General features: G+C 36.5%; 1 protein-coding gene across 9 annotated transcripts in view; it reads right to left on the bottom strand.

Moving 5' to 3' along the window:
• The window catches only part of CPEB3 (cytoplasmic polyadenylation element binding protein 3), an 88,473-nt gene that overhangs the window by 55,469 nt on the left and 7,460 nt on the right, over positions 1–25,544 (bottom strand). For 5 of the 9 annotated variants that reach the window (XM_048945289.1, XM_048945288.1, XM_048945290.1 and 2 more), the window contains exons 2-3: positions 24,483–25,393; positions 3,829–3,988 (exon numbers count right to left, since the gene is read on the bottom strand). In XM_048945289.1, coding sequence (XP_048801246.1) covers positions 3,829–3,988; positions 24,483–25,382 — 1,060 coding nt within the window. In that variant the 5' untranslated portion in view covers positions 25,383–25,393. Of the gene's footprint in view, positions 1–3,828; positions 3,989–24,482; positions 25,394–25,544 lie in introns of those variants that run through there. The other 4 variants (XM_048945292.1, XM_048945293.1, XM_048945294.1 and 1 more) reach the window with 2 other exon arrangements.

Here is a 25,544-nt window from a genome sequence, read left to right as displayed (position 1 = left end):
CTCTCTTACAGCATGAAACACCCGAAGAGAACTAAGTGACCCTAGCTGGAGAGGACCAAGCAAGCCTGCCAATCAGATTGAATTTGTACTCTGTCAAGTAATTGAATATTGTGAGACCAAGGATCACTTCATTTCTGTTGCACTAAAATCCTCCAGCATTTCTCTTATTCCATAGTTGCACCAACACTAAAAAAAGCCACCAAATCACATGCTATCTCAAAGCCAAGCGGATCCTGCTTTGAGAAAAGTGACCTGCTTCAACAACCTTGAAATAAACTGTTGACTTTCATGGCCTGCAGTACAAAATCTGATCATATACACCTCTAAATCCAATGAAGCTTCCACTACTATAAATAAGAGGACAGACTTCCTTTCACAGCCCTGAACTTCTCCCTCACTGAACAAAGTGGAGCACACAGAACTGACCTACTCAGAAATAACAAGAGACCAGAACCATCTCAGTTTGCTCTTCATGTCAGAATCTTTCCCTATTAACTTTCCTATCCATATTCTAATTAAGAGCCTTTGTTACATAACAATTATTTTTTTGGTTCAAGTGTCTGATAAGACGTTGGGAGAGGAGGGTTGGGGGCACACATGCCAAGAGGGGCTATGATCTAAGCAATGTTTCAAACTTCAGATAAATCACTGGCAATATTCCACTAATTAATAAATAGTACACAGAATACTTTTATAAATAGATATTTGTTGACAGCAGCAGGCTGGAATGATCCTGAAATAGCTGCACTGACTTCGTAACTCACATTAAAGGTTCTAAGGCTGTATAGCTTTTCTAGAATGAAACCTTCCCATGTTTTCCAAGGCAGAGGCTTTTGCCATTTCTCACCTCATCTCTTCCATTTAAAAACCTTTAAAAGTAAATATTAAAACAACTAATAAGGTCAACTGACTTGTAAGTGCAGATAGCCAAAATTGTTTGAGAAAACAAAGCTCATTTACCAAAAAATGAACACTGTTTGTGGTTCTGCTTTTTGGTGTTTTTATTTTATTTTATTATTATTCACTTATTTTGTGGTTGTTTTACATTCTACACATGCATGAAAACACTGCGCAAAATCTAAGAAAAGACGGTCGCAGATCTTAGAGGAAGGGAAAATTTTAAAACACACAGTTCACTATGAAAGACAAAGCAAAGAAGAAGTAGCTCTAAGTGCCGACTACTAAAATTCCAGAAGTAGCAGTTTTAATTTAGCAAAGAATCATTCACAAAGGAATGCCTATGAGGAACTGAAAATTCAAACTGAAGTACATAAACACAGTATTCAAAAAACTTAAGAGATGAAAATAAATAAAAATGGGGCAGTGGCTGGTGAAACAAGCAAATGCAAGCAAAGTTGATCAGTTATGTTCTCAAACTAAAGTGTGCTGATAGTGTGTGAGAGTAAGAGGAGTGTGGGATAGATAAGAATAAAGCCAAAGTGAAGTGAAATCTGAGGGAGGAGCAGAGAAGGACAGTTGAAAACACTGTCTGTGGATGTGGAGAAGGAGAAAGTTGGAGATGCAGGAGAAGAGTCAAGACCAATTTTCACTGAAAAGACCATGAAAATGCAATAGCAGAATAATTTTGCAGGTTTGTTTGTTATTGCTTTTTGTTTCTAAACAAAAAGGAATCAGTTAAAATAGTACTGCAGAGCTATTTAACACAGGGGAAGAAAGCACTTGTAGGAGGATAAAATGATCATGTCCTGAAACAGCCACTCTTACAAACATTGTCAGTTGCACTGCACAGTGTGAGAACTGGAGCAGAGGGAAGTGCACACAAGGTAAAGCAAAGGCTGGAGGTTAGCAAAGTCATTCCTGCACTTGGAGGGAGGAGAAGATGAAAGCAAGGGTAAGAATTAACTACATCAATGGGAAAACAACAGCTGGGCAGAGATGGAATCAGAGATCTAATAGTAAACAAGAATTCTCCAGAAGTTACTGGCCTGGAAGAGCAGTAAGTAACAAGGCAGGAGGGCTGAAACAGGTGAGCAGCACTCAGAAAATATGTCAAGAAGATCACATTCAGAAAGCGACAGAAACTCTCCTTAGAGTAAAGGTAACAATCCTGTTGGCAAGTGGAACAGATCAACTAAAACTTCACAATTAATACCCAACTCCTTTGTTTACTGGTTTGAGTACAGGGAAAACTGTTCCTACTGCTTCCAAGTATTGTGTTAAACTGTACAGCCTCCTACACAAGCCAACAACCTCAAAGAGGTGAAAATGATTTATTTACTTACTTTCAAAAAGCTACTTTGATTGAAAAGCAAGATGCTTAACAAAGCCAAGAATCTCATGTTATCTCATGCATTGAGGCAACAACAAAGCACCAACGCTAACAGGGACTCAGCTTCATGATAGAATGAGTCAACAAGACCAAATACTTAAGTATTTGTACCATTGTTATTTCACTGGCTAATACTCTTATCTAAAACGTTTTTAAAACTGTTGTTAAGGGACAATAATAAAGTAAAGCCCATATTGCTTTCTATGATTTTAAAGTGTTTTTCTAGAGTAACACAATTTCTAATAGTCTTCCTCACTTTTTTCATTCTCAGGATCATACGAAAATTCAGCCTTTAAAAAAGTCAGCTTCAATTCATATGTTTAAATTTATACTTCAAGTAAAAACACTTGTGTTGAGCTAATCAAATCAATAGAACAATTAAATCTTCTTCATAGTAATTTTGTTGTTGATTATGAATTTACTTCATTTTAAAATGTACATGGAAAATACCAGTCATGGAATGTGTATAAAGCAGAAATCTCAATATATATACTTTTTTTTTAAATTAACATTTATGTTGGAGGAATACGATCAGAATAGAGATGTGGATATTTCTTGCCATTTTAGACAGATGAATAATAGTTAAAGGCAGAAGTATGAAGGCTATAGCGCAGAATAATTGAGGAAAGCACAGCTACAGAGTCTCAACTCTTTTAACCTGAGTTTGGAATGTTTGAGGTAATTGTTGCATCAGAAAGGTATGCGTATGCATAGGAAGAATTATACAAAACAATTCCTTCTCTATCAGTTGCAGTATGTTAAAGTTTGGGAATTGTTTCTAGTTCAGTGTCCCCTAGCACATAGCCTACTATCAGCCTCAGTCTTTCAAGGAAAAAAAACTAGCAGTTTGTGAGCAAGAATGTATTCCTGTTTTGAAATGTAACCAACGAAAGATGAAGACAGAACTGTGACAGGCAATTAGGATTCATTAAATGCTTGTGCAACTTTTCACTATTCTGTATCAGCTAAACACTAGAAATAATTTTTATCTCCACTGCTACATCTGGTAGAACAAATACACTTCAGTAGCATAAATAAGCAAACTTTCTTAATGCTGAACAACACCTAATACTTGTTGGTGCCTCCTATCATTCTGAAATCCAAATCAAGATACATTTTTTAAAACCATCCTTAAATAATTATGGAGAGTAAGCTTGACACAGCGACACTTTCAGATCCCCGTATATTAGCTGATGATCTGTAAACAACAGTAATATTAATGCTGTATAAGATTTTTCAATATAATTGGACTCCAGTTGCACACCTCATACTACTCATTTTGTGAACTGAACAGTGCAATTCGGTGATGCACAAAGTTTCAGAAATGACAGTTGTTAGATAATATTATGATTGCGCACTTACACCAAGCGATACACATTTCACCTTATCTTCCTACTATAGAGATGATTATCCTAAGATGGGAAACAGAAGTATTACATAGCTGACAACTCATTCATTAGCAGAAAGTTCATAGCAACACTGAAAAGCTGATTTTTGTTTAAAAACCAAGCAAGCATGGACATATGAATATTCCTAACCTGTAAAATGATTCCTCCACATTATATCAGCGAAACTCATTGGTGGGCCACTGGGAGGGTAGTGTTTACCTTTCAGAGGCTCATGATCAGTCCTTATCATATCCATTAAGGAATTTTCCAAAGAGTGCAAGTTAAAAGTGTCATAGGGCCTATTCCGGTCCTAGAAGGAAATAAAATAAAAAAAAAAAAGGAAAGAGACTGTTACAGACTAATCATTTTCTAGCACAGGCTCATTTCTCATTTTAGAGAACTCCAAAATGCAGTTCTATTTTTCTTTTTGATACATTCTTTTTATATTACAAAAGAAATTTATAAAGATAAGCCTCCACAGCTGTTAAAATTATACTCTATTTTTAACTACTGCTCTCAACAGCATAGACAGAGAAGTTTTGCAATATTTCTGAAAATACACATATAAAAAATAGTTAATTGCAAATATTAATATTTAAGTAAGTTGGAAATACAGATGTAATAATGTATCTACTGGAGAAGTGGCATTACTTCAGAGTTCAGATATATTTGTTTTACAGCTTTATCATCTGCCGTCTGTCACAGTGCTTCCATAACACAGAGCAGAAGCAAGCAATGCTCAACAAACCAGCAGGTATATCTGCCCCAGAAAGTACCAACATATTTTTCATACATCTAACACAAATCTCAGTGCTTTAAAAAAAGTACATTAGAAGCAAGTCAAAACAAAATACAAGATAGGAGATGACACGCTTTCAGAATAGGGTACTCAAAAACCTGAGTAAGGGGTTTGTATTGTTTGAATATCTCATTTTTGTTGTTTTGCTGCAGTTCATCTTCTGCTTTCATGTAATTACAAAGTAATAAAAATACAATGGGTCTGTAAAAATAAACACTTTCAAAAAGTTTGTGAAAAATTATACGGAGATTTACTGATGACTGGCTCACTGATATCTAGAGTGCTGAGTGCAGTGGGACAGCATAACAAAATGGCCCATCTTCCCATTGTAGTCAGACAGTTTTTAGAAAACATTACTTTTCTTAATTTCATCACTACCATTAAAAAGGCAAACCAAAAGTATGTAAAAGATCACAGATACTTGACAGGGTTTTTAGTTCAGAACATGATGCTAAAACCTTCAGTATCACGCTTGTGTTCTCAGAATTCCCAGAACAGTTTTCCACATGCTGGTCGAAACAAGATAATACTCTTGCTTGGGGGAATAAAAACTAAAATCCTTATACCAGAAGCAGCAGTACCCAAAGGCCTTTGACTGCTGCTGAGAAAACCAATGTTCGTATGCTGCTTAAAAATGAATTTATTCACCTTCCCAAAAGGATCAATACATGCGTGTCAACACAGCATATGAAAGAAAATTTATGCCCAGGAAGTCTAAAAGTCTTGGGGGGTGGGTAAAAAAAATAAAGTGTTATATCAAACATATCTAAAAGTGATATATCTAACAAAATACTTCACTTTGGTATAAGGCAATCCAATATTTTGCAATATGCGGCAGGTTAGAAGAATTTTATTGTATTTGTAAAATATGAGGCCAGACTGAAAATTGTTCCCGGGATGTTAAAAAGAATAAAACAAAAAACACCCACATTCCTGTGATACATTAAGGAGTGTTAAGTAGGATCTACATTACTCCTCTCAAAGTAAAAATAGTAAGAATTATAGTCACCACAAATAGTTTCTTCTAAGTTTTTAATATTCTGTACTGTGAGGAGCTCCGAAGTTACTTAACCATGTTTTTTTTTAGGAAGAGAAAAATACATGAAGTTAACATATAGCTTAAATCTTAAATAAGGTAGAGGAAGTATTTTTCAGTCAGATCAGTCTCCTGATCTGGCTTACTGCACAGAGAGCTTAGCTGGCAAAACCCAACAGCGTCAGGAGAGCACAAAGGCAGGACTGATGTTTTTGCCACAGTGATAGTTTATTCCAAATCTAAACATTTCCAAGATTACAGTCTTGGAAGTCAGAAGGAAAGAGTTCAGAAGAGGACCAAGCCTACAAATTGATTTCAACTGTCCTGTACTAACACAAATGTTATATTGTAAATATGCAGCTGCAAATCTATGGAAGGTCCTGTTGTAAAACTTCCCAGGGAGCTTTGTAAATGGACACACATGAGAAGGAAGGGGGAAAAAGATCATGGAACAAAAGGCAAGGCTATGATACGGGGCAGATTTGTTAGAATGCAGAACCAACCCTTCTGGCCTTAAAGAGGAGTACAAGCCTGCCACATATTTTCAAGGTGAAATTGCACCTACATTGGACAGAGAAAGATCAGTTAATCAAAACTCTTACACTTCCCACTGTACATCAAACTAAATCAAGTAAAGGGAATTTAGACTTCACTAATTTTTATGAGTATACTTAAGTTGTATACTTAATTTGTTATACTTAAGTATAATGCATGCTCACTACAGGTTTTGTATAATGGGTGATAAACAAACCAGAGCTAACATTCCAGCTCCTAAGGGCTGCTACCTTTTTTCTCAGGAGCTTTATTTCCACTAGACTTGTTACTTAGCACATATTGCTTCATATATTCAGTAATTTGTTCCAAGAAGCCTTGTGTTCCTGCACACACAGAAAGGGTGATGTTTCCTTTTCTTAGCAGGAACAGTTTCTCTTGGTTTTGTGAATTGATACAGTTCTGTCTCCCAGCTTTGCCTTTTGCATGGTTTCATCAGATTGCCCATGTGGTGCCAAACAATCCCAGCAATGGAAACAATCCATAAAGGCCCCCAGCAGCACATGAAAATGCTGCAAATTGATTTGTAATAGGACCATGATCAGAAATCAAAATATATGCTACAGAATGATAAAGCACACTAAAAAAAATTTGGAAAAGCTGATGGATAATTCTGCAAGTCTGCAAAATCTGCTCAGGCCTAAATGAGACAAAGATCTAAACTAAAGACCTAAATCATAGATTAAAAAAAACCTTCAGCTATAAGGCACTGCATTTAGTGAAAAAGCAATCACCAAAAGCCAGGAGAAAATTAAGTCCAGTCTGCCAAAATTGGATTGTACTTTTGCTTTGTACAGACAACAGCTCCTTTCCTGTTAGTTGTACATGGTAGCATATTTCTGTTCTTACAGTGCTCTCATCTTGAAAGAAGAGCAGCTTAACAGTAAGAACTGAAGAAAAAATGGGTCCCATAACATCAACTCTCAGTTTGTCTGCTACCTTTAAGTTCATCCATTGAATAGGCTTCCTCAAAGTTTCTGTGTTATGCAAAGCAAAAAATTATAAATGCATACGCAGGATCAAATTCTTGAAAGATCACAAAGCAAAACTGGACCTTCAGCTGAAGTTGAGTCTCAGCTTTCTACCTTGAGATATCTTACAATTCGTTGAAAATGTCTCACAATACAACGTCTACAAATTTCCTGTTAATTAATTATAACCACAAACAGCAACTCTGCCAAAAAATACTTGCAGTGTTACAATGCTAAAATAAAATAAGAAAATGCAATAATTGGCATCTTACACTCTTCTGCATATGTATTACACTCATCTTTAACTACACAACCGTTGCAATTTTTCAGAGGTCTCCAGTCACCATCCAGCACACATAAAGAACCTTGTCTAGGAATGAATCAAAACTCTTTGAAGGAGTCTGTTCATCCCTAAGACTGATGCTTCTGTTGCATATTACAGAAATTAGCTGAGGTACAATCTGTTTGTCACCAAGTTCCAGGATGGGAAAGCATGTTCTTAAAGGATACTTCAATTATGAAGCAAAGATTACTTAGCAGTACCTGAAGTTCTCTGAAAGATGTAATTGACACGCACATATATCCTATCATTTAAAATCAAAATAAATTTTCCCTTTTGTCATACCTTGTGATATAGCAAGCTGTCTTGTTGCCTTTCAACTTCGAGCAAAAGCATGTAAGGGCAAAACATAGCCAGCACTGCCCCTCAACAGAGCACCTTACTGTTGAAGAGGGAAAGGTTGAGGATGGGGGAAAGAGCACATCAGCACATGGACAGTGAGTACCTGCATGACAGTTGCAAACAATCTTCGGATGACAGACCACATGCATATGCTTTCAAAGAATTTTCCTTATCCAAATTTATCCAAGACAGACTTGGAATTCTTAATGTAAACAATAATCAACATCATTGTTTTACTAGGCATTTCTCACAGCAGTGCTGCATTTGACTTGCATTGCAACAAGCTGCATTTTGATAACAATGGAAGATTACATCTTACAATTCCCAAAGATAAATCAGTAATAGATTCAATCTTGGAAGCATGAGCTAATATGGCAAGTTCATCTCTGGATGAAAGTAAAACCAAGACACTTTGAGAAATGTCATGTGGGTTAGAATAACTCTTAATAATTTTAACAATTTTTTTTTTTTTTTTTTTTTTTTTTTTTTTTTTTAAGGTCACTTTCAGCTAAGGGGAAATGAGAAAATGGGCTCAAAAAGAAAAATCAATAAGAATTTGCAACCCTACTCTAAAGTCTATTTTGGACAGCTCAACAAAAATGCATGTTTTAACTAACCCTTTGAAACTCCAACAATTATGGATGACAAAGTCAAGACCAGATCTACAGCTTGTGCCTTAAGTGGTTCTAAATGGACTCTCATACAGCTTGGCTTCCTTTCAACATCGACAGGTAGTTCAATGTAACCAGAACTGATGAACTAATAAAGGAAATGGCCAATATATCCCATGGCAAAAAAAAAAAAGAGACACACTTCTGGTCAAAAAGATGAAGTTGCATCTTTCTCTATTGTCTCTGCAGTGGGTTGCAGCAGAGAAGAAACTTGACATTGAACTGATTGAACTACAGTCAGAAAAGAGTAAAGATTTACCCTGAGAAGGCATTTCAGGAATCTGACACGTCTTTCCCAAGTATAGCTACCACTCATAGTCAAAATCTTTAAACACTTATTTACGCATGTGTTGAATTCACATCAGTGTGGTCATCTGCATTTATAACACAAAATGCACACTGAGCTGTGAGATACAAGCAGAGTAGCTTGCGAGCAGCCTCAGTCACTTATACTCTTCCAGTGACGTTTCCTTATGTTTATATATTTCAGAAAAATCTACTCACTGACTTCCTGCTATGTTTTCTATATTCTGAACTGTAGCTCAGTTTCAGTAATTCATTTCAGTGTTCTATATATTCCTGCTGCCCTAGATTTAAGGCTGCCTGCACCAGCACATGTCATGGCACAGCACAGCATGACTGCCAAGCAGCAAGATGGCCTCCACTCATAGAGCTGTTCACTGTTTCTAAGGGAATACCAAGCAGTGTTTAGGCTCAGGCAGTTTCCTCACAGATTCTAGGACATCACGTGCAGCATGTAGATTAGAAGAAAGAAATGAGATACTGAGGAATGGGTAAAACTCTCACGGTTTAAAAACCTTTCATATTAATGCAAACGCCTTCACCATCATCACTGATGCATTTTACCCTTCTGTGCCTGCGCTCAGCCAAGTTTGGATTTGGCTGCATAACACTGCTAAGCATTGCCAACTAAAGCTGAAGTCAATGGAAGCACAGCTTTGGATAAATACAGTGCAAAATGCCAGCACTGTCTCAAACTGGGCTCACTTACTCTATTCTAGCACCTGCAGGAGAGGTTATTGCTGAGAAAGCAAGGAAAACAAGTTTGTCTCACTCCAGCATCCCAATCCAAAAGAAAAAAAAAAAAAGCAAATAAAAGCAAGCACTATGGAAGTTTGGCTTGGGACATGTCAGTCTGCTGTGATAATGCACGTGAACGACTGCAGCTAGCAAGCTCTGAACACTTTGCTGAGCAAGCGTGTGCTCCTGGCAGCTTCCTCTGATGCAATCCCACTTGCACCCTCCATAGATTCAACATACAGATATAGATACATTCTTCAACAGAAGTGAAATCTGAGGAATAAGGCCATGTGGCAAAGTAAATTGATCACTTTGTGAAAGAATATAAAAAAAACCTGTAAATAGCAAGCGTTATTTCCTTTGCAGCTTGGCACTGGAATGTTGCCAATAGCAACATGACTGACAACACAGATATGGACAGAACCAGCACAACCAGAAATTTCAGTAATTTTTTTCCTTATACTGGATTTCATAAAAATATTAAGTAAAGCCAAACAACTAACGAGGGATACAATGTAGACAGGAGGGGAAAACAGGGTAAATTTGTACACGTGCACGGTAAAGAACACTACAGCAGAGCTAATAGTACTAAGTCTTAATGGAACTTCATTTTAATTCTACTTTCTTTTTTGAACTTTCTTTCTCTGCCCACAGAAGAAACGCATCAACTTCTCGTCTCCTTCTTTCTTCTCATCACCAACTACAGCACAATTTTGATTTCCTACATGTTCAGAAATTCACTGGGCAAAAGGTGAATTTTTTGCCCTTTTCTTCCCTAGCTTATTCAAAAAGACTTTAAGAAAAATGAGGAAGCTTAAAAGAAAACAATATAAAAAATATCTAATCACATACAGATTAGGGAAACATTTTAATACCATTTGAGCAATGACACTTTGGACCTCTAGATAAGAGCATTTAATCATCTTCACTACATAGTTGTACTGTACAACTTTCACAGTTAACATGCAAGAATTCAGATGAAATCCAAAAGCCTTGAGTACTTGACTGACTCCAGCAGCTTTTCAGAAAAAGGTAAATGACATCTACAAAGGTACCCCTCTTATAGACTATGAGCCCTAAAATGTCACAAGGAAACCAAAAACTTTCACTGGAATGTTTGCAATTTGCATTTCCAAAAAGCACAGAAATAGGAAGAGATAGAACAGGCTTTACACTGAATTAGAGAAACTAATCCTAGTCATATTCTTCATTTTAAAACTCATTTTGCATTGCAGTAAAGATGAGATTCTCTTTTTGTATGCACTCAAACTGCATAGAAAAATATTCAGTCTTTACAGCCATAAGGCTTCGCAATGTCAACAAAATATTCTGACAAGCTACTAAATATTGAGTATTTGCTTGCAAACTCTGAGTAAGAAGGTAAAGGAGTTTACCCAACCTTTTCTCAGAGGTGGTGGCTCTAGGGCAGGCTGAGTCTGAGCAATTTATACCTTGGAATTATAGAAAACAGACCAAAATATAGCACTACTGGGTACAAATTAAATATATTTACCTCTTGTTCTATACTGTACTGATCATTTCTTTTAGCTACTCAGCAGAGCCTTATTAAGCAATAACCTACTTACTGCACTGTTTGAATGATCCTTTGCTGCTCTTCCAGCACATACTCTGATGATATGCTCAGCACACATCTTACATCATTACTAATATTACTCCTCTACCTCAAATTCAAAGGCAATAAATCATTCAGTCAAGCACTTAACTGTGTAACGTAGTACTTCAACTAGAAAAGTGTTTATGACCAGCAAATAACAATATAATGCACTTAAAATTTTTCCAAACACATTCCTTTCTCCAATAAATAATGGCAAGTAGACAATGTGCTACAAAGAAAAAAATTAAAAAAGAATCCACAAGTCAGCCATTATTCTAATACCTCATTATGCCATTGTAAGGAGTGATCTGTACACAACTGTCTGAGCACTCACAGGCAGCATTCATGTTCAGCCATATTTTGTTCCATGTGATGTTTTAGATAAAAATCTGCTCATCAGTCCAGTTTAGGAATGCATCTCAAAAAGCTGATGTATCCACTTTCTATTATAGTTACAGATTCCAGCAACAAATGGTTGTAACCACTCCAAAGTATAGGATTAAAATAGTTACCCCCAAGACAACCAGCAATTCAGAAAAACAAGCAAATGAAAAAGTAGGAAGTCAGCAGTAGGATTTACCAGGCTATTCATTAAAACCTTAAGTTATCGAAGGGACATCATTTAAGTGGTTCAATGGCATACTGTATAAAACTTCAACCCTGATAAGTTACGTTTGGTTTTCTACCATTCTGTTCAGTAGAATTATCCCTGTATTCTACATACACTAAGAAAAGGTAAACTTTGACTTAAGAACTTCCCATACTCGCTAAAAATGGGCACAATTGAAGTGCAAACCTAAAATCACAAAATCAAAGCACTACAGAAATGCAGACTGCAAATGGACAAGGGAGTACTGGGGATGCTACAGCATAAAAGGACCCAAATGACCATACTTCACAGTCTAGGCTGTGCATAATGCAAATGAGAGTAGAGACAAAGTATAAGGAAGCTCTCAAAAATATTTACAAACTGAGAAGTCTATCGCACATTGTCATAGGATAATGAGACAAAACGGGATAGAAAAGCATGCAGGTAGTAACTGTCAGATGGCTGATCACCTTTGCTCAGTAAAGGACTCTCAAAGATTTCTCCAAAACTGAAATAGGTTTTATTTTTCAATAATCACTGACATATATAATTGCCAAGATCAAATATATATATATTTTTTTATTTTTTTTTAAAGAAGCATGTTACTGAAATGTTTACAATGTTTAAGCCTTATGACAAAAAACAAACAAACAAAAAACAACAACAACAACAAAATAAAACACCTGAAATACTGTCTTATACCTCACACTCATTGTGCTTTTAAAAAAAAACAGTGCAATTGAAATAATATTTGTCATATTTCAAGCCAGGCTCCCGTTCCATGTCTGCTATGTTCAGAAGATAGCAGTTCATGAGCAAAACAACTTGTAAGTGCCAGAATTCTGGCTAGATATTTCCACCAAAAAGGAAGGTGATATTTCTTCTGTTCCTACGGGACAGTACTTTCACCTGCAGGTTTGAAGAACTACTCTTAGAGAAAAGAGGGATTTTGCCATTTCAGTCCTTTACTTTAAAAGGAAGAAAAAAATGAAGGAAAAAAAAAAAAAAAGGAAAGCATAGTGGGAATACTTGTTCACTAAGAAAAGAAAAGTGAGGTCACTTACTGACAGACCTAAAACAGGACACAAACACTCTCAATGAAAACCAGCACCAAAGAAGACAAGAAGGTGACCTTTTCAGTGTGATGTCACTTTGCATTCAGCAGGACTTAAACAAGACGTTTAACCTATTAGCTGCCATTTCACTGAATTCGCTTGTGTAAGCGGCCATATCCTACCATTATGTTATTATAGCACGATTAATATGCATGACAAATTGTGACACAAGAATTAAAAACCTGCTTACGAAGAGGTACACACAAGTCCAGGCAGTCAGGCTCTTCCTAATGGAGACTGAAAATAGTTTAGGCAGCAAATGTTCTCCATCCTGGGCCTTCATCCAGGATATAACCTATTGTAGAAGCCAAAGCTGTCACAGCCATCTTCTCTTAGGGGAAAGAGGACCACAAGCTCTCTCCAGCTGTGCACTTATTTCTAACCATGAGTTGAGGATTCCTGTATAGTCACTGAGAAATGAGGCAATCCTTTTATAACACTGTTATTATGCTATATTAAAAAATATCATTTAAAAGCATTCAGTGTCAACATTGTAATGAACTTCAAAGTTGTTGAAGGCTGTGTATATGCAACCAAGCAGGTGAGAAATGCATTCAAATAACTGCTAGACATTTGGATTTAATGATTTAAATAATTTAGAACAATTGCGTTAAAATAAACCAATTTACCCAGGGATGGCAAGAGACATGTAATTATTTACTTATTTATTTTTGAGCTGAAACTAATTCAGTACGGGGGAAATTCAGTTAACACTGCTCCAGACAGTGAGAAGATTTTCAGATAAAAGCCATCCAGTTTGTAGCTCTCCTATTTTAATAAGGACTGGCAGGCACATTAGCAGATTCTGTTAGAAGGAAGGAACCAGGATATTCAGCCACTTATCCACACTCGGAGAAACTGTAACAAGTTCAGTGTTAATAACTCAAACAACAAATGTTTTGGAATATGGCACACGGACAAAATAATTAAAGTAGTATTATGGGAATGTGACAATGTGCATATCCGACTGATTAGTTTTTGCAATTGAAATTCACAGCTGTCTTTAAGAAAGAAAAAGTAGAGCTAAGAGCATCATACAGTAACTATGCAATATTCTAAAGTATGATTTCTGGTTCTTGAAATACACCCTTGAAAGAGTATGATGAAGTTGATATAACAAGGACTACAGTGTAGCACTTCATGCAGTGTTACAAGCAAAAGTAACAACATAAACGAAAAAAAGCAGGAAATGGTGCAATTGGGGTATGAAAAAGATGCCAGAAAAGGAAAAAAAAAGTGATAGCGCTGAACATGTATCATCTAAAGAAGAGTTACTAATGAATTTTCTTAAAAACAAAACAAAAACAAACAAAGCTTAAGACTGAACGTATTGACAGGTAATAGCATTCAAGTAGGAGCACACTAGCTATATTTGCAAGATCTCATCAGTGTACAGCAGACCAGCTCATCATACAGAACCAACTAAATGAACCTGAAGAACTCAGCAAAGCAGGATGATATTTAATATTGCTAACTACAAGGTCATAGGATCAAGGACTCAGACATCAGTATAAACTGAGACCTCAGCAACGTGAAAGAAGGACACAAAGGAGAAAGAGTTAATTAGTAAACTTCAGGACAACTGCAAACCACAGATAGGAATGGAAATGTGAAAAGGTTAAAAAAAAAATAAATAAAAATCCAGGCTGCATGAAAAGTGGTACTTCTGGTATATTTGCATCAGTCTACATCTGCATTCATATTTTATATATCATATATATATAAATGTATTATCATTGTATACTCTATTATTCCCATTCATCTACATGTCAGACTGAGCTAAGGAATGACCTATGTTTTGAAACCTATACCAGTTTGAGTTTATATTCAAGCAAGGTGAAAAAGAAAGAAAACTTTCCAGTTTCTTTAAAAAAAAAAAAAAATAAAAAAATAAAAAGAATGAACCTTTCCAAAGAAACTGTAAAATTTATTGCTATCCATTTTAAAGTAGTTGTAAATGGAATGCAGGAAGTCACTTCTGCCTTGCTTAACAAGAAAAAAAAAAGTTATATAAGCAATCTTCTATTTCTACTTTGTGAAGCCATGTCAGAAGAATGTGATCCTGTTTAGACAAGGGCCAAGAGGCTCACTACAGAAGCTTAGAACAAAACATTCGTTTTAAGCTCTGCTGACAACGTTGGTTGATTCAATTTCTCAGGTATCACAGGTGCAGTTTCATTTATTAGCAGACAGCAGCAGGGATCACCAAGCTGAGGACCCTTCCTAACGCAATGTGAAATCCAACCTTATGTTTGCAATATTTCATTAGTTGAAATACCCATCTACAGAAAGCAATGAGTTACACTGTCACCTTGGATAGCCATATATGAACACACCACAACTTCACTTCCATTTTGCCTTATTAAAATCCTACTCGTTCTCATCCCTGAAGTTTTCCTTCACCCTCTCACTGTGCTTTAGTCTCCCTACTTCAGTTACCTACTACCAAAGACCTTGTGAGCTTTAAGAAAAGTCTTTTCTGTTACTGTGAGATGTTTCATTGTTTTGAATTACGTATTTTTTTAAATGACACAGGAAGAAACAAATGAGGCTAGAAAGAGTACACAAGTGAGATTCTCCTAAAGCTAAAAAAATTCACCAGACTATTACTGTGATCATTAATTTAAAACTAAAGGGTATCTTTCTTTTCTCTAAACTATTTTTAAAATGTCAGCAACACAAAGCATACTGTAAACATTTGACAGATTTGGTTATTATAGATCATCGTGGTTACTAAGCACATCAAAAGATGATATTAAATTTGTTTACAAGCCATCTGTTAATGTGCTCTACCCTAATAATCAGATAATACATTAATCATTTATTAACTCTTTACAGATGAGTAGTTGCTGTAAAGGTCATGTAGAAACTGAAATAAAAATAGCTGCCCACTGGTTCATTCTTTAATGCATTTAACAAATCTCCTTCACAAAGTAAAACACTGTGTTACAGGATCCACCTAAAATAAGCTCTGTTCTCAGTGGAGAACACTTCCTTGTGAGACCACATCAAGAACAGTAGGATAATACATTACACTTAATGTTTCTGAAGGATGCCACTGGAAAGACAGAGGTAGTCAGGCGATGCCACGCTGCTCATTTTCTACCACATTTCCAACTGCTTAACACATGATAAGCTTCAGATTTCTGCCTTTCAATTCTAGGTGTCTGTCTAATAAACTAAGCAGATAAAAGGTCACCTGGACCTTAGTTGATGCACAATGATAACATACAAAAAAGAACTGCTCAGTGATTCAAAAAGAACTTGTGCTTGTACATATAACATGAAAATGTTACTGAATATTTGAAAAATGTTCCTTGAACTAAAGCACAAACATTTGCTTAGAAAAATAAGGGTTACACTTCCCAGTTATTTTTTCTGAACCTAACGCTACCATTTTAATACTTCATGGGATAGTCTGGATTTTTTTTTTTTCCCCAAGCTAATGGGAAAGAGATGGAAAAAAATTGACAGAAATAGAGAAGGCCAATAGAAAAGAGAAAAGGAATGATTGGGTGATGGCAGTCATGACAAAGGAAGGCAGATGATCTAAATGCAATGCGTTGTTTTTAGATAGAGTAATATGACAGAGCAATTTTGTTCCAATTCCAGTTCCCAAATTTAGTTCATCTACATATACAGTGTAAATAAACTAGACAGTAGCAATGAGGAAGAGTACTGATTCTTTAGTTACAATTCCAACTTTAATTCTCAAAAGCAAGTCACACTCACTAGGTTGTCTTTAATTCTTATGAGGTAGAAAATGCATAATCATTCCAGACAACATTAAGCTCTCATAGAACGAGTGACGATGATTCAGTTTGTGACTACTGAGGATTACTGGGCCTTGCACTGTAGCTTTAAGTTTTGACAGATAAAGCAGAACAGGGAAGGCCAACTCAAATGGGAAACTTCAGTAAGAAAAAGGGAAACAAAAAGCAGGAACAGAAAGAAGAAGAAGAAGGAAAGCTTGAAAGGAATGAAGTTGAACTGTTCAAGATGGGATGAAACAAGAACAAGGAGTTATGTCCACAAAAAAAAAAAAAAAAAAAAAAAAAAAATCACACTTCACCCAAAGCCCTGACAGGAACCCCAAACATCAAATGCCTCTAAAACCCTCTGGCAAGTATGTACTCCACACCACATACATTATTTTCATTAACCCTGTTAACTCTAGAACAATCTGTGGTGTTGACCAAAGAACTACAATTTGGTTGATGAATCATGTGAATATCATCATAAAACGGAAGAGTATTTTTGGTTTTGCTTATACATTTTACACTGCTCTAGAACATGTAAGAGAGCTCTGAATTTTGTAAAGCCATATAAAAAGATAGCACAGAAGAAAGACCACTTGGGCAATTTAAATTGTACCATTCTGCATTAATAATTAAGTATATGGTAAAAATATTTTTTCCAACACAACTTATTTCAGGCAGTGCCCTGAGTGGACCTTCAAATTGACTACAGTTTGCCTGTAGAAGCTTTAAGTTGTCACATGCACAATTTGGAAGATGCATAGTGAAACCATAGACAGCTGAAGGAAGAGTAGATCTCATTCAAGGAAATAAACTAGTTTTCTTCTTTTCTCTAATGAAGAGTTCTTAATTCCTGAATAATCACCCCTTAACTTCAACTAGAATTGGTCACATGTGACAGTTTATTTTCTTCACGTCCTGGTACTAGCTTGGGATTAAAAAAAGCAGCAAGCAAAGGCAGTCAGTGGATGTTCTGCTTTGAATAAAAAGCAATATGCTAAGTATTTCAGAATAACAGCTTCTTAGTGTTCTCAGATTGAACATGAGAAGGAAATTATTTCTCCAAGCAGCGCCTTTTATTTACATCTTTAGAACAGAAATTATCCACCTCTTCTTCTCTCAGCACTAATGGAACAGAGGAGATCAGCATTCGTCTTCATACAGACAGTGCACAGTGCTTCTCTTCTGTAAAACCTAAGAATAACTGACTTTTTTTAATCTGAGATGATTTTGAAAGGCATACAATAAAAAGTCATGTTGAATAACAAGGAAAAGGTATCAATTAGCTGTGTTTGACCAATGTTACTGTTAACAGAAAGGATGGACCCTTATAATTAAAGTTTATGAACACAAAATGTTTCAAGATACACAGGCATGTTTTCTGAAGCATTTCACCACTTGCCTGTTGTAAATTCTAAAGTTTACAAGTAATAATCAGAAGATGACACAAATGAAGTCCTATTTCTATGAGCAAAAATAATACATTCACCCATCTTCAAAACACCTGCTTATTAGTAATATATACAAGTGGTATTCTAATAACAATTGCTTAAAAACAATGCTTCTGTACTGTATTTCCATTAAAAGAAACAAGAAAACTGAATAAAGAAGGAATAATGAAAAACGTGGGACCTCAAATTTCGTTACGAAGCGTAACACGTCACAACAGCCTAAAAGCCAAAGAATGAAGATATTTCTCCGATGCACTTGCCAGGCAATGAGAATAGTGAACAATTATACTTCCACCTGCACAAAACTTTCTACAGTAAATATGAAAAGAAGCAAATTATGTTAATAACAGCTAAACCTATTTATCAAAGCAGTTCTCAGGCAGATGCCATTCAATATTATCAGAGCTTGTTTTCTGAAGAAAGTGAATTATTTATACATACTCAAACACAGATATGTACACATGTATTTTATGTGTATTTATACTCAAAATGCTAACATTACTAGGAATGAAAAACTTGCCTAAAGCTTTGCAGTATGCATTCTTTACTTCTCCCATACTACACATTTCACTTACTCCCATCATTGGCCATTGGCCAGAGGAAAAAAAAAAAAACTCTAAATATACACATTTAGGAAGCTCCCCTGTAGAAGGGAAGTCCTAAGCCCACATAGCAGCAGGAGTCCAAAAGGAAATTTAGCTAACTTGATGCTGAATCAACAGGAATTAGAAAATTCTCCTTCCTGCCCTTTCTGAAATTTCACTTCCATCGCACCTTACTGAATAAGTAGGCTGAGATAAGAAGTGGAAAAAACCTACAATGGCAGTACATTGTGAAACTGAGCACTTAATTGGGCTTGCAATAGACAAGAAAACTGATCATCCCTGAGCACAGGCAGAACCTTCTACCTGCTTCCACTTCTATTCCACTTCAAGATCGTACAGAATTTCTTTACGCAGATTCTGTTGTCTTCGACTTTCAGCAGGTAATTGCAAACAATATACAAAAAAAAAAAAAAGGTTTTTATAATGATTCCTGTTGACAGAGAGTTGAGAGACAAAACAGGGGAAATAGAAAAGAACACATTTTGCACACAAAGTCTGGTAACTACCACTATGCTAGCAGATGAGCAGATCCTTCTTAAATAACATATTAAGGATTACAAAAGCAAAACTGCGTGCTTACTGAGGGAACAAAAAAAATGAAGTTTGTAAAGGCTTTTACAATGATCTTTTGTATATAAATAGCATTTTCAAATTTATAACAATCTCAAATGATCAGTTGGAAAAAGAAAAACAAAAAGTCAGAGTATCTTCAAATCTCTCTCACAGGTCATCCCTGGCTAGTTTTGATGATGATGCTTTTCTCTTCAGACTAACTTGACAGTTTTAGAAAGCACATTCATCTACCCAGCCTAAGCAAAAATCAGATCTGTACAGTTTCAAACCACTAAGAAACTTCAAATTAAGCAGTGCTACCTTTTAGCTTCCCCTCTGATGCGCTTCATCCAAGAAGCATTCAAAGAATCTTAAGGAACGAAGAACTACTTTACCAAACATGAAGAAATGGAAATGTTCATCACCCACACAGCAAACTCCTTGAAAATCATCTAGGCCAGGAAAGCATTGGTTTTCCATATCTCTCTATCTGACATTCAATTCACAAAAGCTGCCTTTGGTCAATAAACAAACCAACCAACCCAGGGAATGCAACCCAACAAAGGAAACAGCAAAACAAACAGCATGCTCTTCACCTTCCAGCTTACCTTCCAAAGGCAGATAATTCCTTTAGCATAAGACAAGATCATTGATCCATTGTACTATATTAAGACCTTCAACATCTCTGAGGAAGTTCTGTCTATCTATAGACTTCCTGAGACCTTCACCTGCATATTGAACTCACATCTTCATTCTACGTTCATTAATTTTGAGTGAGGGCTTAAATGGGACTCATTGTTTACTTAAAATCAAAGGCAATCAGTGATTAGTGCTCAAATCATCACACTTTTAGTATGAAACAGCAATGCATTTGTTATTCCATACTGTGTTATTGCTTAATTTATTTGAAAACACAGAAATTCAATTCTCACTCCTGAATATTCAGAATTCAGGCCTTATTTATGTTCAGTGACACAGTAACACCAGAAGCACATCAGAAGGCAGGAGAGAAGAGCAGAAAATCCAACTAAGTCATTCCGTGCCATTTTGTTTGCTTATTTCACAGTCACAGGCTGTCAGTACTTGTGTAGCATCAGATAAGGAAAATTAATATTACACTACACTTGAAGAAATAGTTTTCAGGACAGCGATAGTGCTCCTGTTACCGGTATAGTTACTTACTATACTGTCAATAAGCCAGCACTCAGACTGTCAAATTCAGAACAGGGAAATAACATTTCAAAAAGTCTTCAAATACATTTATTACATGATATGCAATTTTTAGCTGGAAAAAAAAAAAATAATCTAGGCTTGAAGTCTTCAAGTTTTCAAGATTGAAATTAATTAGGTCTTTAACAAATTGCTATTTCAAATTTTAAATTCCTTTTTCAAAAATAGAAAACAAGGAAGTTTTGTCATTATTATCTCTGACCCCTGGCTACTAACAGGCTCTGAAAAAGAAGGCATGTTAAAATTATCTTTATCTACAGTAAATACCCCATTGTTTATTTTTATTAGGGATGTATTTGTCAGTAAAGCTGTCAAGAATGACTTGATACATGCCAGAATCTTCAGAGCACTGAATATGCTGCGCAGTTTTTAAATCTATAGTTTGCTATTATGCATTTTTGATGCTTTCTAAAGAATACTACCGGGAAAGAAGTATATCTAACAAAACTTGTATAAATTCTGAGAAATCCTTCATTTATTTGCTATAGTGTTATTGTTCTACTAAAATCCCACATGGTAGACTTCTTTAATCAACATACTGGCCTCCAAATATTTAATTCCTTCTCTACAATAAAGATAATTTCTTATCCATTCTTTCAAGGATCTATTTCAGGCACTATCAATCCTCCTAACCCCACAAGCTGCATCACAATACATCCGAAAGGAAAAAGCCAAAAGAAATACACTATTTACCTGAGAGAACTGAAAGAAAAAAAGAGTTCTGGGAGCAGCTCAGAAGCATGAGATGACAATAGCTCTCTTCAAGCTCCACTGCTCTACTGTAAAAAGGAATTGAGCCACAGCCCTGGTCCCAGGGACAATCAGTTAATGCCAACCTCAAATATCAGAAATGAGGATAACCTGGCATAACGGCAAACACTGCTGCTCATCACACGACAAACACAACAGGTGAATTTGGCCTGAACCACCCATAAGCCGAAGAACATTCAGAACAGACTGGCTGCATTTCTATGCTTCAGATCTGGCCTTGTTCCACATCTGTTCCCACAATCTTATCTCCAACTCTTATTTGCTACAGTACATTTCATTCCATACCAACTGCCTTTTTTGTTCTTCTTTACAGCTATCAGCTTTGTACCTTCAGGTTTTTTTAATGCAACACAAGCCATTTTCTTCAGTATGCATATTAAAACAGTCTCCTTCAAAGCATTTTTAGTTGCCTCTCAGCACTGATCATGACTCAGATGCCAACAGCATTCCTCTCAATTGATACTTTATGTGCTCTCGTAATTTAGCACAGGCCCTACAAGCAGCCACCTTATAGGCTTTTATGTACAAGGCACACTAATCTACTGCTCAAATTCAGGGATAAAGACCCTTAGCTTATTTCTCTATACACATATTCATTAGAGAAACATCAAGCAATTCTATTTTTTCTTCAGAACTAAATTAACCAGAAGTTGATACCAGCTATCTTCAAATATAACAAATTCAGAATACGATTCTGGACTACAGAAATTCTCTACACCAAATTTTTGATGATTAAAATCTGAAAAAAAAAAAAAGAAAAAAAAAAAGTATCACTGTTAATTCCAACAGTGAACACATTAGTTTCGTTTTGACTCAGAACACCTTGAGCTTCACACGTTAATAATTAATTAATTCAAGATCAACTAAAAATGTAAAAAGACTGTAAGATTCAATGAAAGGTAAAAATAAAGGGTTAGCATATGGAACTTACTAATTTTTACTTGCATGGGAAGTTTACTGAAAGGTATTTCTGAAGCAAGTTATAAACAACAACAGAAGCTTCAGTTCTGAAGGGTGGCAGATGTACATGGACAAACCTGCCAGAATTACTTGATAGTGCTGACAAGCAGTACTTACTGTGTCAACATATTGCCCAATTTCTATGAGGAAAAACAAACAAACGCAACCACAACCCAGGCAGCAAATATTACACTCATATGAAAATCATTTTATCAATGTAAATTTGAAGTAAACAGTTGCTTCCTAACAGAAGTACAGTTTCAAGATTTCTTTGGCAATTTGTGAAGAATAAGAGCAATTGGCATTAATGCAGATCACAGCCTCATATGCAAAGTTCAGCAGTTTGTACTAAAAAGAATGTTTGTTTGTTTTTTTATAGTACAACAACAATATAAATTAAAAAAACCACAAGCTTTCCAAGTCTCTGAAATCAGACTGGTACTTCAGCTGGTGCTGAAATTAGTCTGTTTGCTTTCAGTTGAAAACACAAGATCACATTCAAAGACAAGAAAACATTTCCAAATGTATATACTGACTAATAACTTACATTTTCAAAACCTTAACTTTAAAAATGAAATGAACTTTTCTTCAAAGCATTTATTTCCTTTCTTCCCACCATGATGACTAAATACTAGACAGATTAATCTGTGACAATTTCTAGTCGCAATAATAAATATCTCCTTAATGAATATACAACTTTATGTATCATGTTGACAGAAGTGCAGAAGTAAGATCATTGCTATTGCTAGTCCTACTAAATTTAGCCAAGTTTATAACTTTTAAAGGGTGATAAATTAAAGAGTACTTGTAAACTGAAACATTTGACACTCCTTCAGGAGTGACTGAGAGCTATATCCACTGGCTTTTGTGCTAGAGAGTTCCGTGCAACATAATAGCTTCACTAGGCATATTGTATCTGAAATATAACCTTTCTCCCGTCTTCAGAGCTAGAGACATTGCCCAGCAGTTAATCAACAGACACTCCACCTTAATTTAGGGTAGCCAATAAAAAATGAGCAACTCTCCCTTTAAATAGAATGAAGCAGCAAAATGAAATATCAGGGCAGACTATAAGATACTCTCTTTGAATGGGACTTAAAAAGTGCACAGGAATGCATATATCTTACTTCAACAATCTCTTAAAGTAATGAGTGGGGTTTGTCTTTTGTTTGTTTGCTTTGTTTCTGACACTAAATGTCAAGCTAAACACTATTCATACAAAACTGATCTGTTACAAATGTTTGGGAGTTCATAGATACTGAGAAAGCTAGTACCTTAAAATAAAGCGTACACAAATGATTTCACTGCATTCCAAAACAGGAAATTTTGACATATCTGAGACTAAAAAAGCTAGCCTGGCAGAAAAGAGTGATTCACTTCACCTTGTATAAATAAAACCGCAAGTGCATGCCCTGCTTCTTTCAACTTAAAATGGATTTCACACCATGACAGGTTTCGTTGTGCATTAAAATTGCAAATCTTCTGTGTGGCCCAGTTTCAGCTGCAATTGATCTGCTTTGTCGTCATAGATAAAAAAAAAAACACTGAAGGGCACTGCAGCTTTAAATATTTCAGAGCTATGTAGCTAGTAAATAGACTCCATTGCAATATGGCTCTGAAGGTCGTGTCCTATTGTCTCTTTTCTCTGCAAATATTTTGAACAGCATAAATTAGTTTATTTTATACAATACCTCCCTGCCATTCCTAAATCACACCAATTGTATTGGGTATTTCCTTACTGGAAAGGACAGAGACGCCACTCTTTCCATACACACCCACGCTGCTTCTAGACATATTCAAAACGTCCACCATGAATATAACAGCAAAGGGGGATATATCAGACATACACAGCTTTTCCTATATGTACCTTATATGAACAGATCCCCCTGTTAAATGCCCCAACATAAAGACAAGTAGTTATTTCAATAGTGATAAAATAATCGACTGGATTTCAAGTTCAAAAGCACCTTTGGTTAAAATTAACATGCCAGTTAGAATACTGAAGCAAGCAATTTTAATGTCTCCTGCTCTTCTCATATGGGAAAACACGAGAAAAAAAAAAAAACAAACAGAGCAGCAATAGAACACAGTCTGCCAAACCTGCCTTTCACGTAGGAAGGCTACTACCTTTCTAATGCTACAAACAAACAACAACAACAACAAGGTTAAGCCCCGTCATGTTTAAGAACAGATTATAAGTACAAGGAGACTGTTAACACCAAGCCAAAATTTGGAACCTCTGAGTGTGCACCTCCCTTAGACCAAGCTTATTTCTTTTATATGGGATGACTATTCAGTGCAGACATGAAGTATGGAGATGTCTCTCATATAGAAAAGTAAAGCGAAATATATCCCTGCAATAAAATACAACTGTGATAGCTGTCACTATGTAGAAGGTACATTTACCTGAAAAGGCAACAGATTGTTGCCATTGTCCGTCCTGAACGCGTTGTCTTCCATCCAGGATTTGGGGGTTAAGGGTGCAGCCCGTGGGAACTTCGGAGGGGCAATGACATTGCTGGAGAATGGTTTTTTAAGGGGTGAAATGGGATTGAGGGGGGAGGGTACACCGACCCCCACTCCCACGCCAACCCCCACTCCAACTGCCCTTCGAGGGTCCCTACCAGCCTGCAGCCCACCCCAAGGGTTGGAAGGTGTACTCCAAGCTGCATTTTGATGGTTATTCCAGCTGGAGGAAGAAGAAGAGGATGCAGAAGAGGAAGACGGTTTGCTGGTCATGATGGGCTGATGGCTGTAAGCAGCATTTCTCTGGGCAAAAGGCGCCTGATTAGGGCTCACAGGAGACCTCCGCTGCTGCTGCTGCTGCTGCTGAGCTTGCTGCTGCTGCTGCTGATGTTGGTGGTGTTGAGTCTGAGCTAGGCCAATTTGAGGAGAGAAAGTGCCACCAAATACAGGGTTGACATGGTGTGGAAAATTCTGGAAAAGCATTGTTCCATTGACCGGAGTAATCCCCTGGAAAAAGCTATCATCCACCGTGTTTGTGGTCCCCGTCGACCAGGTGCTGCCGAAGGAGGGAGACAAGGAGGTGCCGGCTGCAGGTTCTTGTTGAGGCTGGTGAAAGCTCAAGCCAGGCAAAATGGGAGACTCCATCTGCATCTTCTCCTTGCTATTTTGGGAAGGAGCCGATGTGCCGATACTAGTCACTGAGCTGCTGTCTTCTGGCTTGGGCGTCTCTGACGAGATGGGCGTAGAGGGGGCTTCTGCTGAGTTTGGATCTTGCTGCTGCTGCTGCCGCTGCTGCTGGGGCTGGGCTTTGCTTTTGTCCATCAGTAAATCATCCTGCATGGTTTGCGCAGCTGAAACAGTAGGGGAAAAAACCACAAAGACAGATTATTAGCATTGTCATTCATAGCACAAATGAGGCTGCTTTAATCATTTGCCGGTCAAAAATCTCCTCCTATTAGTAGTGCTATATGCTACAGCAAGTTGCAAGGCAAACCCGTAATC

This window comes from Lagopus muta, chromosome 5, assembly GCF_023343835.1.
Source record: "Lagopus muta isolate bLagMut1 chromosome 5, bLagMut1 primary, whole genome shotgun sequence".
Taxonomy (NCBI): domain Eukaryota; kingdom Metazoa; phylum Chordata; class Aves; order Galliformes; family Phasianidae; genus Lagopus; species Lagopus muta.
Note: the sequence above shows the minus strand (reverse complement) of the source record. Positions and strands in the feature narration are given on the sequence as shown.